Genomic DNA, 16,145 nt, shown 5'->3' on the forward strand with positions numbered 1-16,145 from the left:
AAAAAAACAACAAAAAACCAAAGAGCAAAGCATAGCATAGGCTAAAGAGCAAACCGAAAGCAAAATTACAAAAGCAAACGGCGACGAGTATATCACGTGCTGCTATGGCAGACTAAAGGGGGGCCACTTTGGGTAGTAGGATGAATAAAAGAGGAGTGTAAGACGAAGGGGAGGGAGCGGTGTAATCGGGGGAAATGCCGGCCTTTAGCGGCAGAGAGAAGGCAACAGCGGCGGAAACAGTGGGTAGCGGCAGCAGCATGGTTTTTCGTATAGAAAGAGCAGGCCAAAGGAGAAACAACGATAAAATGACAAGAGAGGGAGACGAAGAAAATGAGAGCGAGGCGCGAGTAGGCAGACAGTCAAAACAAAAATGCGAATGAACTGTAGGAAAGAGAAAGAATGACCAAAGCACCGAGTGATATAAAAAAAAAAAAAAGATTTAACAAAAAAATTTTATTGTAGAGTTGATCATGATGATGATGATGACGACGACTAAGATGATGATGGGTGGTCAACCAAGGCAAAATCGGAAAGTAGAGATACAACCACAAACAACAATACAACAAACGCAAAGCAAGCCATGATGGCGACAAAAAAAAACATGTATTTATGTATGCATATACATATGTTTGTTTGGGTGTGTGTGTGTGTTGAATGTATGTATGTATGGGTATTGGAGGAGATTCGCATGATTCGTGCAAATTCGCCGCATAGTTGTTGGTGCCCTGCTGCCGCTGCTGCTATTTTATTCGCATTCGCATATCGTGGGCCTTTGTTTGTATGTATCTGTAAGTATTGGTGGGGTCGTCGTCGTCGCCGTCGTTGGCTGCGTCGCTGTTCATATGTTTGCCTCTGCCTGCCTGCCTTGTTGTTTGGTCGGTTTTGATTCGGTTTTTGGGATGGATGTGATATGGTTTTGGCTTTGCCTGGTCTGCTCTGGTCTCTACCTCTCCACCCACCTCCTCATCACATCTCTCTCACATGCTCTCATCACATCTTTCCGTATGTGTGTGTGTCTGTGTGACTCTGCATTGAAATATTTCTTGTTGTTGTTGTTGGTTTTGCTTCAGTTTTTCTTGTCGTTGTTGTCATTTGCACGTCACGTAAGTTGTTGTTTTTTTTTTCTCATTTCTTGGCTTTTTTTATTACTTTAATTTCGCCGCAGCTCCATTTGCTTTATTCCCGCATATTAACGTTCAAATGAGAGTGAGTGAGAGAGTGTCGGCGAGTGGCTGGTTGGCAGACAGTGAAAACAAGAGAGAGGTTAACGAAGGGCTGTGGGAGATGTTGATGGAAGGGTAGAGGGTGGAGTGGGAAGGTATACATTATTATGGGGGAGTCGTTTTGACGTGTGACGCTTCTTCTTCTGCTTCTTCCCCTTCCCCTGTGGGACGCCCCACCAAAGAGTTGATTGAAATTATTTCGTGTGCTTCGCCGCCGTCGCCGTCGTGTTTTCGCTCAAATTCATATCTGTGTGTATGTGTGTTTGTGAGTATTTTTGTGAGTGTGTATGTCTTTGCTTTGCTTTGTATATGTATCTACGTTTGTATAAAAAGATACATAATTATATTTTCTTAAAATCATTTTCTGCCTTAGCATTGTTGTAAATTTTTGGAAATTTCACTATAATCTTAAACACATAATGTTGCACACTAATTAATGTTGTAAATTTTACTCACCTTTAATAATTATTCATTTTCTGCTAATCCGTTTTTGGTCACATCACGAAACACACAAACCGATAATTTCATTTTTTCCCCCTTCATTCGATAAATGAGTTTTGACAGATGACAATGACGTACGGGGCGGGCTAAGAAGAATGCTAATTCAAGTGTAGATACACACACACACATGCGAATTAATAACTGTAACAACGACAACTGACTGAGAGGGATATGTATTATAAGCAGAGTGAAGAGAGCCGACGACGATTGCAATTGCTGCCGCGACTAATGCCGCTGCTTCTGCTTCTTCAACTTGTTCGCGCACACACACACTCACTCACATATATACACTCGCACACTAATTACAATTGAACATGAGCTGGGGCCAAGCAGCAGCCAAACAAAGAAATCGATAGATATTGCTGGAAACTTTTATGCCTGGTTTTTTTTTTTTATTTAATACATTTTTGCTCATTTCTTTTTTCAGTTTATATATACAATTGCATGAGCAGCAGCGCAGCAGCCACGGCAATAGTAGCAGCAGTCGCAACAACAGCGGAGACATCAGCTACTACTAAAAAGAAGTCATGAAACGGAACAAAAAAAAAAAAAAAATTGGAAAAAAATTGTTACAGCCGCCGACATCGTCACAGCCAGACGTACCGAACAAGAAAGAGAGAGAGAGCGTTAAATTCACGCTCTCTCTCATCATCAATTGCGCGTGTTGTTGTTCTTGTTTTTGTGTTATAGTGTGAGAGAGCAAGAGTCAGCGAGTATTGGGCCCCGGCTATGGCTAGAAAAATGTGTGTGTGAGGAAGAAGAGGGCACACAGACAGACAGATGAGTATGAGTTTGACGGCCGATGGCGAGTAGCAAAAAAAAAAAGAAGAAAAGCAAGCAATCATCCAAATGGATGAAAAAGCCTAAAAGACAATGGATCTCAACTCTGCAGCGAAACGAGAGTGTGAGAGAGAGGGCAGGAGATACCGATACCGTTGCATCTCTAAAGATGCAAAAATATGCCGTTTGCACTCACACAAACAAAAACACACCTACGCCAACACACAAATTTGCCACAAATTATGCAAGCAAATATATGAAATGAATAACAGTAGCCGATTTTGAAATTTTCAACGTTTTAAGAATTTTCTTTGCACCACTTTGTCCAAATGCCATGCTATTGCATGTAAGTTTTTCTTTTACACAGGTGCAAAATTGGTAAGTGCGTACGTATGCGTGCGTGTGTGTGGCTCGCGCTTGCATCTTTGATGGTTGGCAACTCTACTGCACGAGAGTGAGACCAACACATACACAAAATTTATGCGACGCGCTAGCAAAACACTACATAAAGAAAAAATGCTAATTTTTTCCATATCAATATATTGAACAAGAGAAATTTTCGCCCACCCACACACACATATACAAGAACACACAAGTGAGATTAGCGACAATCTGTAATGAGTTTTAAATGCACTTCTGCTGACACTCGCTCTAGTATAGGTATATCTCATTTGATTTAGAAATTTTTTTCTTTTTGTTTGCCAATTAATTAACACACACAAATACACTACACAAACACAGCCGCAGAGGAAAAACAACAATTGAAATTGAACATTGGCTGCTGCTTTTTCGTCTCAGTCGTTGTTGGTCGTTTGATATCCTCTCTCTCTTTCTTTCTCACACTCTCCTCGCTCGGTCTCGCGAAATACACTTATTTCTTTTGGCCGTTGCCGTTTTTTTCTTTTCTCGTCGCTTTTCGTCGTCTTTTCGTTCGCTCTCTTCTTCTTTACATTTTCACATTTTTTTCAAGTGTCGCCTCTCTTCTTTAAGGAGAGTTTTCAAATGCATTTTCTGCCTTAAATACGTTTAATTTGTTTGGGAATTTCATATGCATTTAGTTGCCGGCAACTTTAATTGCATTTTTTTCATATTTTTATTAATTAATTTGCACATTAAGTTACCGTTTAACATTAAAATTCTAGCAGCAATTTTCACAGACAACGCACCACATCAAAGACCTCCATTTTGTTTTCGATAGACTTTCGATAGTAAATTGCCAATTCCTCTGCAGCGCTCCCTGTTGATGAGACGAGGCGACCTCTGGCGGTGAGTAAATTTCTTAGAACATGGTCACTGTAAGAACTCTGTTAACGGTTTATTACTGTGGAATACATGTGATAGATTGATCGAAGTTTGCATACCGAAAAAATATTTAATTTTGAATAAAAATTTTATACATTAACCAAGTTTCAGTCTTTTATTGGGTTTTGTCTGATCATTTTCATTTACATTATTAATTTCGACATCTCCTTCACTCATTTCTTCTTCGGAAGTATCTGAAAAAACTATTGGTCCATGACTTTTGACGAACATTATGGTTTTACCCAATCGGCGAGATTCGGCACGTAAAAATAATTGTCTGCAATTTCGATTAATAGCATTTTTACCCTGATCCTCAGACAAACCAAAAATGAAAGCTCTGCAAAATACATTTAAATTAATAAATATTCATCAAGATTTTGCTCTTTACTTACAAATTGGCCACATCGTAGGGCCCACGAAGTTGAAAATCATCTAAAGCCCCGCTGCTAAATATGATATTTTTTGATTTCCCCTTGGTGCAATAATTTTGAGCTATCTTAATCATATCCTTTCGATTATTCGAGTCGGCTATAGCTGGAGAATATTTGATTTCAAAGTAAAGACCACGTCGTACGCCCACCTGATATGCTTTCCGGTTTACCAGCAAACGGGAGCCAGCCAAAGGATCAAAGGTGACAATATCACCATTAAAAGTGGTACAACAATGCTAAGAAGATAATTTACCAATTAGCAGATAAACAATGTGATTAAAAATACAACCAACTTACTGTCAATGCTGCATCTGTTTTAGGTTGACCAGCAATTATGTTAAATTTGCGTAAATTTAAGGATACACTCTAAATGAAAGGGAATATTTTAAATCTATAATTGTAAATTCTTCTGCAAGTTCTGTTCTTACCATGGCATGGGAAACATTAACATCCACATAAAGAATTGTAATACGTTGCAATATCTTCAATTTATCATTAAATTCTTTGCGCAAGTGTTCAATAGCATGTGGCTCGGGAAACATTTCAGATCCACGTTTGCCTGCCTCTTTCTTGCTATGATCAAAGCTTTGATCAATGGCAATTGTTTTGTAGCCCACTAAAAGGACAAATGTTTTTTTGCAGTTCTTTCAAATAAATTCTAATATGACTTACGCTCCACCAATTCCTTGAGTATGGCTCGCATGATCTTGTCATCTTTGTTGAATGGTATGCAAAAGTCGTAAAATGGTTTTGTTAGTTCCATATTTTGCGTGTTTTGTTTATATTTGTTTATTCTAAGCACATGCGGCTAAACTGAAAATACTGGTAAGCAAAATAGTGGGCGCGGTAATGCTAGTATGGCCAGTTCTTATTATGGTAACAGCTGGTTTTTAGTTATCGATATCGATTGTTACAGCTGCTGAAAATTCTAGAGCCGCCAAATTTAAAAATTTAAGCAATGATACTGAAACAAACGTAATGACAAATTTGAAAGTAAAATTAACTTACTTTTTTGCTTAATAATGACAAAAATACACACATCAGTAGTTTTTTTTTTTAATTTTTAATTGCATTGAACACTCAACAGTTTAAAGACTTTATTTATTGCTCGATATCGATTTATTGCATAGACTTCAACATTTTTTGCTCTATGTATGATGTTTGTGTGTGTTGTAATAATTGTTGTTGGCTTTCTTTTGGTTTTTTGTTTTATTTTTTAGTACAGGATTCGCTTACTAACTAATTAATAATTAAAATTTCTTGTTCTTCTACTAGTTGTTGTTGTCTGTTCTTTTTTGGGTTGGAGAAGGGCTTGTCAAATGAAATATTTATTGCATATTGCAGATTTATTGGCAACATTGTTTGGGGGGAGTTTTATAATAAATGCAATTTATTCATTAACTATTGCAGATGCTGAGAGTGAATGTTGAATTTGTTTAGGTTGAAGCGTTTTCCTTGACACTATTTATTTATTTATATATATAATTTATATATGTATATGGTAAATATATTCCTCTAATATGTATGTATGTATGTATATGTATACATGGTATTATTATTGTTTAGGTATTGCAGTTTGCATTTTTAGTTAATATATATATATATATTTGTTTTTTTTTTATTTATGTATATGTATGTATTTGTAGATTTATCTATTTAATTGCCATTTTCTGTTGTGACACGCAAAAAATAGTGGTAAATTACAAAAATATATATTTATCATACAAGTTCGAAGCTTTCGCTCGCGATCCTCTTCGCATTTATGGTTGGTATTTCAATTATTCATTTTTAAAAACTTAAGAAACAAAAAAAGAACAAAAATCACAAAAAAAAAGTAAACAAATAAATGAAATGGAAAATTAGTAAACTACATTAACTTTTGTTTTTGCTTTTATTGCAAATTTCTTTATATTTCATTTATGATTTCTATTCAATGTTGGTTTTTTTTTATCTTTGACTTATTACAATACAAAAGGTACGAAAGGCGCGAGAAATTCCCCTCTTGAAAGAAGAATTTACACTAAAAATTGACTTAATTGTGAAAATTTGGAAATTAAATTGTAACAGATTGTGTTTTTGTTTTTTCCATTTTTGTAACTATTTATGTATGTAAAGTGTAATTTTGTTGTGTTTTTGACTTAAAAACTACATTGCTGGGAAAAAATTGAGAAAGTGTTATGGAAAAGCAGCAACTAGTACGAGTATCTAATATAGTGTTAATTTTTTTGTTTTCTCTTTTTTTAATGTTTTTTTTTTTGGATTTACATCCCATTTTTTTTTTTTGGATTTTGTCCATCTTCCATCTACTCGGCACGACATAGCAATGAGGCAAAACGGAAAAGTCTCATCCAACTGAAGAGTTTCGATTCAATTAGATTCTCCTCAGCCGTTGAGGTGGTCATTGAGACCCGTGAGGAATTTGAGGATTTACTACTCCGTTTCTGATGCTGCTGCTGCATGATCCTCGGCGAGCTCATCTTCATTATGGAGTAAGTCGTTTTGATGCCTTTTTTGGTTGCGCACGCCACAAATTGTGGGCGTGTGCTACGTGTGGTAAGTAAGGGTGAAACAAAGAACCAACAACAACAAGTATCTACCAAAAGTTGCCTGGAATGAAAGAGAAAGAGAGAGAGAGAGGAGAAAGAGATTATTCAAGTGGCCACTGGCACTCTCAATGAGTTTATGCCCCAAGCATCATTCACATACACTTAATGCATTGAAGTGGTTGCCCATGCCCTAGCCCATGCCTCCAACAATCGTGACATTTGAACGACAGTCAGCAAATCCCCGGAAATCTCCCCAAGGACTTGGGCGACTTGCTGACTGGCAACAAAATAAACAACAATTTCGCCGGATGTAGAGGTGGGCAAAAGATGGTCCCCATATTAAATTTTATAAGTTTAGCTAAACCATTTAATCAATAAATTTATAGTTTTAACCGTCGTTATAAAATCTGATAATTTTTACACTAGATTTTATAAACATACTTGAAAATACTTCCGAAAACTTCAATCCCATGCAATTTTTTCTGGTTCCTAATCTCATTGAAACTTATAGTATTCACTTTTTCTAAAAAGAAAATGTGAATATGGTATATAAATTAAAATTTCAATTGTATTCTGAGGCTAATTTTTAAATTTAAGGTAAACTATATTCCTTTAATACTCTTACTTTTATATGATCTACAACTTTTTCTAGGAGTCATAAAAAGGATTGTAAATTATACAAATTTTTCGAAAATGTGTCTTGTTCACGTTTATTCCACATTTAGGGTTCAAAACGCGATGGACCTTACGGTACACAATCACAATACAATAATCAACTAAAAGCTATAAATATATTATTTACTATACTATATTAGCTATAAACTAAGGCTTTTTAATAAAACAAAAAACCTTATAAAATCAGATATTAAGAATGAAAAATCAATGTATCAAATTTATTTGCCTCTGTAAAGTATGTACTACTTATAAAAAACCTTAGTAGAAATGTACATAATTCATATAAATTTTATTTCAAAATCTTTTCAATTTTTTCATAATCATTCTCATTTTAATTCAATATCAATTCAATTTCATTTCAATTTCTTTCCATTTCATATAAGTTTCATTTGAATTTCATTTCAATTATATTTTAATTTCATTTCAATTTTATTTTTTATTACAATTTCATGTCATCTCATATTTTATTGACATATTTTGAACATTCATTCTAATTTCTTTGCATTTAATTTGTATTTTATTGCCACTTCGATTGAACTTCTTTTCATTTCAATTTCTTTAAATTTTATTTCAGTTTCAATTTCAACTTCATTTCAATTTTTTAAAATTTTATTTCAGTTTCAATTTCAACTTCATTTCACTTTCATATTAATTTTATTTAAATTTCATGTCAACTTTATATCAATTTTATTTTCATTTCTTTAAAATTTTTTTCAGTTTCACTTCAATTTCATTTCAACTTTATTTTATTTCAATTTCATTTGAATTTCATGTCAATATTATTTGAATTTTATTTCAATTTCATTTTAACTTCATTTCAATTTCATTTTAGTTTCATTTGAATTATATCAATTTCAATTCGACTCAATTTCATTTCAATTTTAATTCGACTCAACTTCATTTCAAATTCATTTCAACTTCATTTCAATTTCATTTTAGTGTCATTTGAATTGCATATCAATTTCAATTCGACTCAACTTCATTTCAATTTCTTTTTAAATTCATATTAATATTTTATTAAATTTTTTTATGACGGAAAAGTGGAACTGGTTTCAATTAAAGAATTTTGTTGCTCAACTCTAATGGTTGCGCCCCAAACAACAAAACTCCCACACCCATTCAAGCAACATACATATATACATACATACTGAGATGACCTTGCCTCATATACCCAAAAAATACAACAAAAAAAAAATCAAACCGTATCGAAAATTGTTGCTCTAGTTTGAGCTTGATCTAATGTGTGCCTAACCAAAACTAGCCAGAAAAATGCGCTTCAATGACAAACTTAACGCTTCGTTACATAGGCACATAAACACATAGAAAGAAAAAGAGAGAGAGAGAGAGACACAGAGGGGGAGAGAGAGATAGATAGAGATAAAAACACAACATAAGGGGTATGAGATAAAGATACAAATGTATCTGTCAAAAAACGAAATTGATGTTTCGTTTAATTGAATGAAATCCTGCCTTCTCGTCGGTTCCCCGAACAAATGTCCCATTTCATTTGTAATTGTGCAATAGAAATGAGCCACCAATTAATTTCAATTTCCATTTTCATTTCAATTTTACAATCTCAGCGTTTTGTTGTTGTTGTTCTCTTTGCCATTTGCAGTTGTCGTTGCCCAAAAAGTGCAGTCAGCTCATAAATAAATCCATATATCGTACATATACATGTCACGATACTCAAAGACCACGCGACAGCTTTTAGTTCAACAAAAAGAGAACAAAAAAAAAATGATTTGTTCATAAGAAAAAATATTTCAGCGGCTAAGAAGAAACGCCCACGCATTATTATTTCAATACTCTTTATTAAAAAAAAAAAACAAATGAAAATAAAAAAAAAAGAAAATGGTATTTTATTTACATAGACAGTCGACTATTTAACACTTACATTCTCAATATTACCGAATTTTTGAAGCTTATTCTCGAAATTGAAATTTAAGTACTTTTTTTAAGTACATAAGTAATTAAAGTGTTTGTAGATAGCTGTAACTGTGTATAATTCATACACAAGATAAAAGATCACTACCGAATGGGAAATCAAACTGCTTCCTCTTAACTCTTTCCCAGTACGCAAAAACCACATCAAACTTAATATATAATAAATAAAACATCATAATTATACTATATAAATATAATATCATAATTAAAATTATTTTCCTAATCAGCTGACAAAGAATTTATGGTAAATAAACAAATTGCTATCTACCAAATTCAAAAATCACAAAGAAGTGGAAAAAACTTTTCGTCCAATAAACAAAGAGCATTAAATTGTCTATTTGAAAAATAAAATTACATTTTTCGTATGTAAATTATCTGGCGACTTGCTGAAAACTAAAAAAAAAAAAACTCATTTTACATTCCTCTGTCTTCTACTACATTGGTTTTCTATTTCGTTTTCGGCTTTTCCTTTTCGTTTTCTTTGACAGAAACATTTTGGGAATGGCATGGATTCGGGATTTGAGACTGGAATGGAATGACGAGAGAATATTTTCTTGCATATACCCTGCATCAAAATGTTTGCTTGAAAAGGATGGCATATGCATCATGACTAAATATATGATGTAGAAAGATTTCAATAAAGACAAGACTCATGGAAAAATAAATAGTTTAATAATAAATATATGACAAGTTTTACGATTAGAAAATTGATTCTCAATCATTCTTAATACTATCATGAAGTAAAATAGTAAGTCCCAAGTATAATAGAAGCTCTTTCGCCTATTTTAGTCGATATTATTGAGGAGATAGCTTTTCGTATAACTTTAATTTTGTATTAAATTTTATCAACTGTCATTGGTTGGAATATTTTGAAGTTATGTTATGAAAGAGGTTCTCCTCTCTCAAAGTAATCTGTAGTTCAGAAAATCGTAGTTTATAAAGGATTTACATAAAGGACATCATTTAATTGTTAAGTGAAGGCATCAAAAGATTTTCAAAAAATTTAAAAATTGTAAATACTTTGTGAAATTTTTAAGAGGGAATTGAATAAAAAAACTGTAAGTCAATATTTCATGATTCTTTAAAAACAGATTGTCTACAACAGAACTTGAAAGTCCTTAAAAATACTTATGCTTGGGTTTTTTTTTTGAGTTTAGTTTGAGGTTGTTAAGAATCATTTCTTTTACAAGGTATGCACATTGAAAGAACTTGTATTCTACAGCTAATAAGATGGGTATCTCGAGGTCGTTCCATTTCGATTGCTCTAAAAAAAAAAACTGTTTCTTGGTTTTGCCGCTGCGCTTTAATCTTTTATGGAGACGGCGGATGCAGCTGCTGTTAAACGTGGGCGCCACAAAAAGCAGCCCACGTTGTCACCTCTCCCCGCCCCCAACCCCACTACCAGCTCTTCTAGCGAGTGAGCGACACTTTGTAGCCATTTCCATTTTCATTTTTGTGTGTCATGTGTGTTCTCGTTCTCCTCCTCCTTCTCCTTCTCCTTCTACTAGCAACTAAAACTAATGATTGAACTTTTCCCCCAACCTTCCTCTGTGTTTGTGCTCTCTCTCTTTAGTGTTTCGAGGTCTATGCGGATCGATGACAACGAAAAATTCCTGGCGATACATTTATTTTATTGCCATGGCCAACGGGGCGTATACGTGATGTTTTTATTGGCCTTAAATTAAGAGTATCTTGAGGATTACGGTGAGTTAGATGGCGGATGGCGCCCCTTATCTTAAGGGCATCGAATTTCATCAAGTCTCTTTGATGATGCTGATGATGAGATGAACTTTTGGGTTTTCTTGGGCACACAAATCAATTTGATGCATTTTTTATTATTATTCATTCGGTCGTTTTTTCTACAATTGGCAATTCTAATTTCTAATTGGCATCAATTTTGTTTTTGTATATAACTTTTTGCTTGTCACCCAACAACAAAACGAACGAACAGCCGCTCACATTGACCCACTTGGCTACTTACACTGTGTGTGCAACAACAACAACAACAACAAAATTGAATGCAGTTTGAGCCTGTGCCAAATTCAATTATCAATTTCTGCTATTCATTCCACCTTTTCACACAAACTTACAAAAAGTTTTGTTGTTTTCCTTTACTTTTTCAACACATTTTTCATTTCTACATCATCAGAATTGTCAGCCAGAACTGGGCAGGTAGAGGGCAAAGGGGTTAAAGGAGTGAGGGGAACGGGGACAATATGTTGTTGACACGTTGTGGAGGGCCTCGAACAACAACTCTTGTGAATGAAATCGAATGAAATATTTATTCATATACATTTCACACAATTGTAGAACATCACTTTTTATGACTTTCACAAATTGTTAATGAGTTTTTCTACAATTTCATGGAAATATATATATATATATGTATGTACATATCTGCGGCTATTTTTGAAAGGAACAATACATACACATTGACATGGTTTTTTCTAATGGACAAGAAAATGAAAAGTACCATCCAAATCTTTTGGTAATGATCTCATATAAAAAATTCCAAGTATTTTCTGTAAATTTTTCGATTCTGAAAGATTTGTGTTGTCGCCCCGACTTTGGTATACCATGCAGTAAACAATTTCAATTTATAAGATCAAATTTATATACACAAACAAGGGTATAATAAGCAAAAGTATTTAGACAAGATAAATAAATACAATTGTACCTCGCTTTACTTGGAGATATGTACAAAAATTTCTGACAAAATCATGTAAGACGAACCAAACATTTTTATATCTATAGGAAAACCGTGTAAATGAAAATATACATAAGCCGTATAAGACATTAATCAAATTTAAAATAAAAAAAAAATCTTGCAGTTAATAATATATAAAGCAAACTTATTCTCTATCGATTAATCCACATTTTGTAGGAAAAAAAAATCTTAAATGGTTTATTTTAATTATTTCTTCATATTGTTTTAATACAAAATGAATAACATATCGTTGAAATTTGAAATCAGAATCTTAAATGACACCTTCTCTTATTGTTAGAAAATGGTTTGTTAGTGTTCTTCTTGGTAAAAAATCTGTATTTTAAGATAAACTACTATTTTTCCCTTACTTTTAATAAAAATTTTCTACGGTTTATGTGGTACTTTAAAAATATATTAGTTTGAGACCATATTTCAATTAAAAAATGTACAATATAAACATAATATATAATATATATAAAATCATAAAAAAAAATACATCAAATAAAGGTTCAAATCGACTTTTTAAACAATTGGTTCTGCCCAAATTACAATATTTAGAATTTTTATACCATACACCCATAGGGTGAAATGGTATATTAAAGTCGCCAAAATGTATGTAACAGGCAGAAGGAAGCATCTCCGACCCCACAAAGTATATATATTCTTGATCAGGATCAACAACCGAGTCGATCTAGCCATGTCCGTCTGTCCGTCCGTCCGTCCGTCCGTCCGTCCGTCCGTCCGTCCGTCCGTCCGTCTGTCCGTATGAACACCTAGATCTCGGAGACTGTAAGAGCTAGAGTCACCAAATTTGGTATGTAGACTCGTGTAGTATGTAGAGTGATCAAGTTTATTTCAAATTTTTGCCACGCCCCTTTCCGCCCCCGCAATTTAAAAAAAGCGTTTATCTCAAAAACTATTCCAGCTAGAAACACCATATTTGGTATGTATATTCGCTTAGTAAATGCACACATTTTAAATGTATAAAAATTCAGCCACGCCCTTCTCCGCCCCCGTAATTTGAAAAACTTGATTATCTCCCGTATTTTTTTACCGTATGCAATCAAATTTGGCACAATTACATTTAATACTAATATCTAGCAAAATACCAAATTTGATCAAAAACGGACAAAAAACAGTCGAGTTATGCATATAAACGTTTTTCCATAAGGCCGGAGTTGGCCGTTGGCTGGTGGGGGCGCTAGGGTGCTCGTATGATTGAGTGAGCGAGATACTAAGATATGCTTGTAAGAAGCATGTGAAAATGCATTTGTTTAATAAAGTTGAAATATTTGCTTTACTGGTGTATGGTATACCTAAGTCGGCGAGACGACTTACTTACTTCATTGGATTTAGATTCCTTGTATGCTTAACAAAAAAAATGAAACATGTTTGCAGCCCGGCAGAAAAGGTTTTTTTTTAAGTTTTTTTTTCAAGTTTATTTACTAAAATAAACGATTTGTATAATTAAAACATTGTTTATTTAAGAAAACTATTTGGTCTGCAAGCTACAATGTGAGAAATAAATGCAAAACTGAAGAGATTTTCATTGAGACTTTTCAGAAATTATTCATAATATAAAGACAAAAAAAACTCAAAATAGAAAATTTTCAAAACAAACTTCCTTAATATCATTTAAGAACTAGCTAATAAATTTAGAGACCATTAAGTTGTTTGTAACTCGCTTTGCCTTTGTGAATACATATAAAAAACGGTTTGTTTTTTCGTATTACATGTATACGAAAAAACAATCCGTTTTTTACATTTATTCACAAATGATTTGCTTTCGAGACGCAAAGCAAGTCACAAATCATTTTAGAATTATAAAATTCCTTTTGATGTATTTTCATGTGAACAATAATCACTATATTTACAATTATTATTCGAATTTTATTCTCAATTTTTAAGACGATAAGAAAGAGATTACTCCATTGCTTGATTAAAATATATAATTAGGCGTATAGAAAAATCTTGTGCTTAAAGTTTAAAATTGGGAACAAAATTTAAGGCCTTTCCTTATTTCTAATCCGCTCAAATGTTTGTAAACTCGTTATCATTAAGTCTACTTATTTTTTGTCAATTTGCCTTCTAGACAATGTTTAATTTCAGATATGTTTCAACTTTGATATTTCACTTTCAAAAAAGGTTTGCAAATGAAATCAATTTCTGAAACTAGAGTAGATCTTTATAATTTTCCTACTTTCTGACCTATCCACATGTACCATGCCATTGAAAGTGTATTAAAAAAGTACCGCTCGACTAACACTGAATGCAATTCTCATTAGACCCGCTGTGCCTAACTGATGCTTTAGTATAATTTTTGCATCTTTCCAACCGTTTGTTTTATTAACACCGTTCATGATTGTGGCTTGTTATTTATTATTATTATTATTATTACAGGGAGGTTGTCTGTCCGTGGCTGGATGCCCCACTTATTGCACAACTCTCATTGCTATCTTCCTGCCATGTCACTTGTCTTCCATAGTCATCATCGTCATCGTCATCATCAACGACATTGTCGTATCATCTCCTCTGACTCTGGTTGTTGTTCTCCCTGGCGGTTTCAATTGCATTTCAAATGCAACGTTATCAGGCATCAACTAGCGCGTGCCAGTTGAGCGCTCCGCTGACTGACATATGACCACCGACCACAATTGCAGCCACCTCTCGAGTGCCTATCAGAGAGAATGGATGGACAAACGGCCAAACGGTTCAACCCACTTTTAACAGCAAACATCCGTCTTTAATGAGGCTTCAATATCACTTGTCATGCCTTGTAAGCGATCTAAACTCGAGGGAGAGAGACAGAGTGATAATAATCAGATGACAATACTCCACAAGCGGGCCCCCTGATCTCTGTCGATAACAACAAATAATTTATAATTTTAGGTCACACTAGAGACGCATTTGTTTTTAGTTTTCGTCAATTGTCTAAGAAACCTTGAAGATCTATCTCTTGGGTGTGCCATGAGATCACGAAAAACAACAAATCTATCTGAAATGACATCAGAGAGCATGAAAAATTGAGAGACTTGTTCAACTTGAATGGCAATTAGAAGGCTATGAATATTAACAATTTGTTGTCTTTTTTTTTGTTCAGTTTTCAGTTACATCATGATGAGAGAGACTTTAACTTTTTTCCCTATGGCATAAATATTTATAAGAATGCTAATTTTGCAGTCTTTTCAGTTGTAACAGTAAACGAACCAGCAGCAGAGGCTGTGAAAAGTCGCAAAGCGGAGAGTAAACAGCATTGTCTTGGCCCAGAATTGCAGTCAAGCAAAGCAACAAAATAAAAAGGCCCAGACCCATGCCCCATCCCAGGCCCAGTCGCAGTCTCAGTCCCAGTCCCAATCCCAAGACTAAGCCAATTTTACAAAACAAAACCACAAAGTACTGCGGTTGCAATGAAGTTTCTATGCCCTATCGGTTTCGCACTTACACCACTCACTCAGTCATTCAGTCATTCGCTCACTCATTTATTCATTCACTCATTCGACCAAAAAGCAGTAGCAGTCAATCGAACTGAAACCCATAAAATACTTAGGGGTTTTGTTTACAAGATTTTCCTATTAAACCTAAGGTTACTAGGCAGTTAAAACTTAAGAGAGCCATACGATACGGTTTACGGTAGAAAAGTAAATATCTGTATAAGGATTTTTCACAATTTAAGTGCCACATTTGTTTATGGCAAAAACTTTAAAAACAACTTTTCATTTTTCACTTTCACTTAACAAATCATTAAATAATAATTATTAGGTATACAAATATTTTAAACTTTTTTGAAATGTTTAAAAGGGACTAAAAAAGGACAATTTTTAAAAGTTTACCATAAGAAATTTGGACAATTTTAGAGCGAAATTGTTTAAAATAGTAGATAACAGGTGTTTGAATAATTTTTAAAAAGATTTCCAACACTTTGTAAAGAATTTTTGATGTTTACATTGTAACAGGGAATAAATTATGGGTTTTAACTCAAGACTATTATCTGCCATTATTTAAATGTTCTTTAAAACCAAATTTAAAAATGAATTTA

The 16,145-nt window shown here is 33.7% G+C and overlaps 2 protein-coding genes across 2 annotated transcripts; both read right to left on the reverse strand.

Moving 5' to 3' along the window:
- Positions 1-3,880: 3,880 nt before the first annotated feature.
- LOC6643454 (ribonuclease P protein subunit p30) lies at positions 3,881-5,075 on the reverse strand. The gene is made up of 5 exons (XM_002066240.4): positions 4,910-5,075; positions 4,666-4,853; positions 4,535-4,603; positions 4,199-4,473; positions 3,881-4,143 (listed from the first exon to the last, which is right to left on the reverse strand). Exons 1-5 carry the CDS (start codon positions 4,998-5,000, stop codon positions 3,903-3,905), a joined length of 864 nt encoding a protein of 287 aa, XP_002066276.1. The 5' UTR covers positions 5,001-5,075; the 3' UTR covers positions 3,881-3,902.
- A 249-nt stretch (positions 5,076-5,324) lies between these two features.
- On the reverse strand, positions 5,325-6,840 carry LOC6643455. The gene has a single exon (XM_002066241.4). The coding sequence runs from the start codon at positions 6,718-6,720 to the stop codon at positions 6,541-6,543; it is 180 nt and encodes a 59-aa protein (XP_002066277.1). The 5' UTR covers positions 6,721-6,840; the 3' UTR covers positions 5,325-6,540.
- Positions 6,841-16,145: the final 9,305 nt, after the last annotated feature.

The sequence above is a fragment of the Drosophila willistoni genome (genome assembly GCF_018902025.1).
Source record: "Drosophila willistoni isolate 14030-0811.24 chromosome 2R unlocalized genomic scaffold, UCI_dwil_1.1 Seg200, whole genome shotgun sequence".
Lineage (NCBI taxonomy): Eukaryota > Metazoa > Arthropoda > Insecta > Diptera > Drosophilidae > Drosophila > Drosophila willistoni.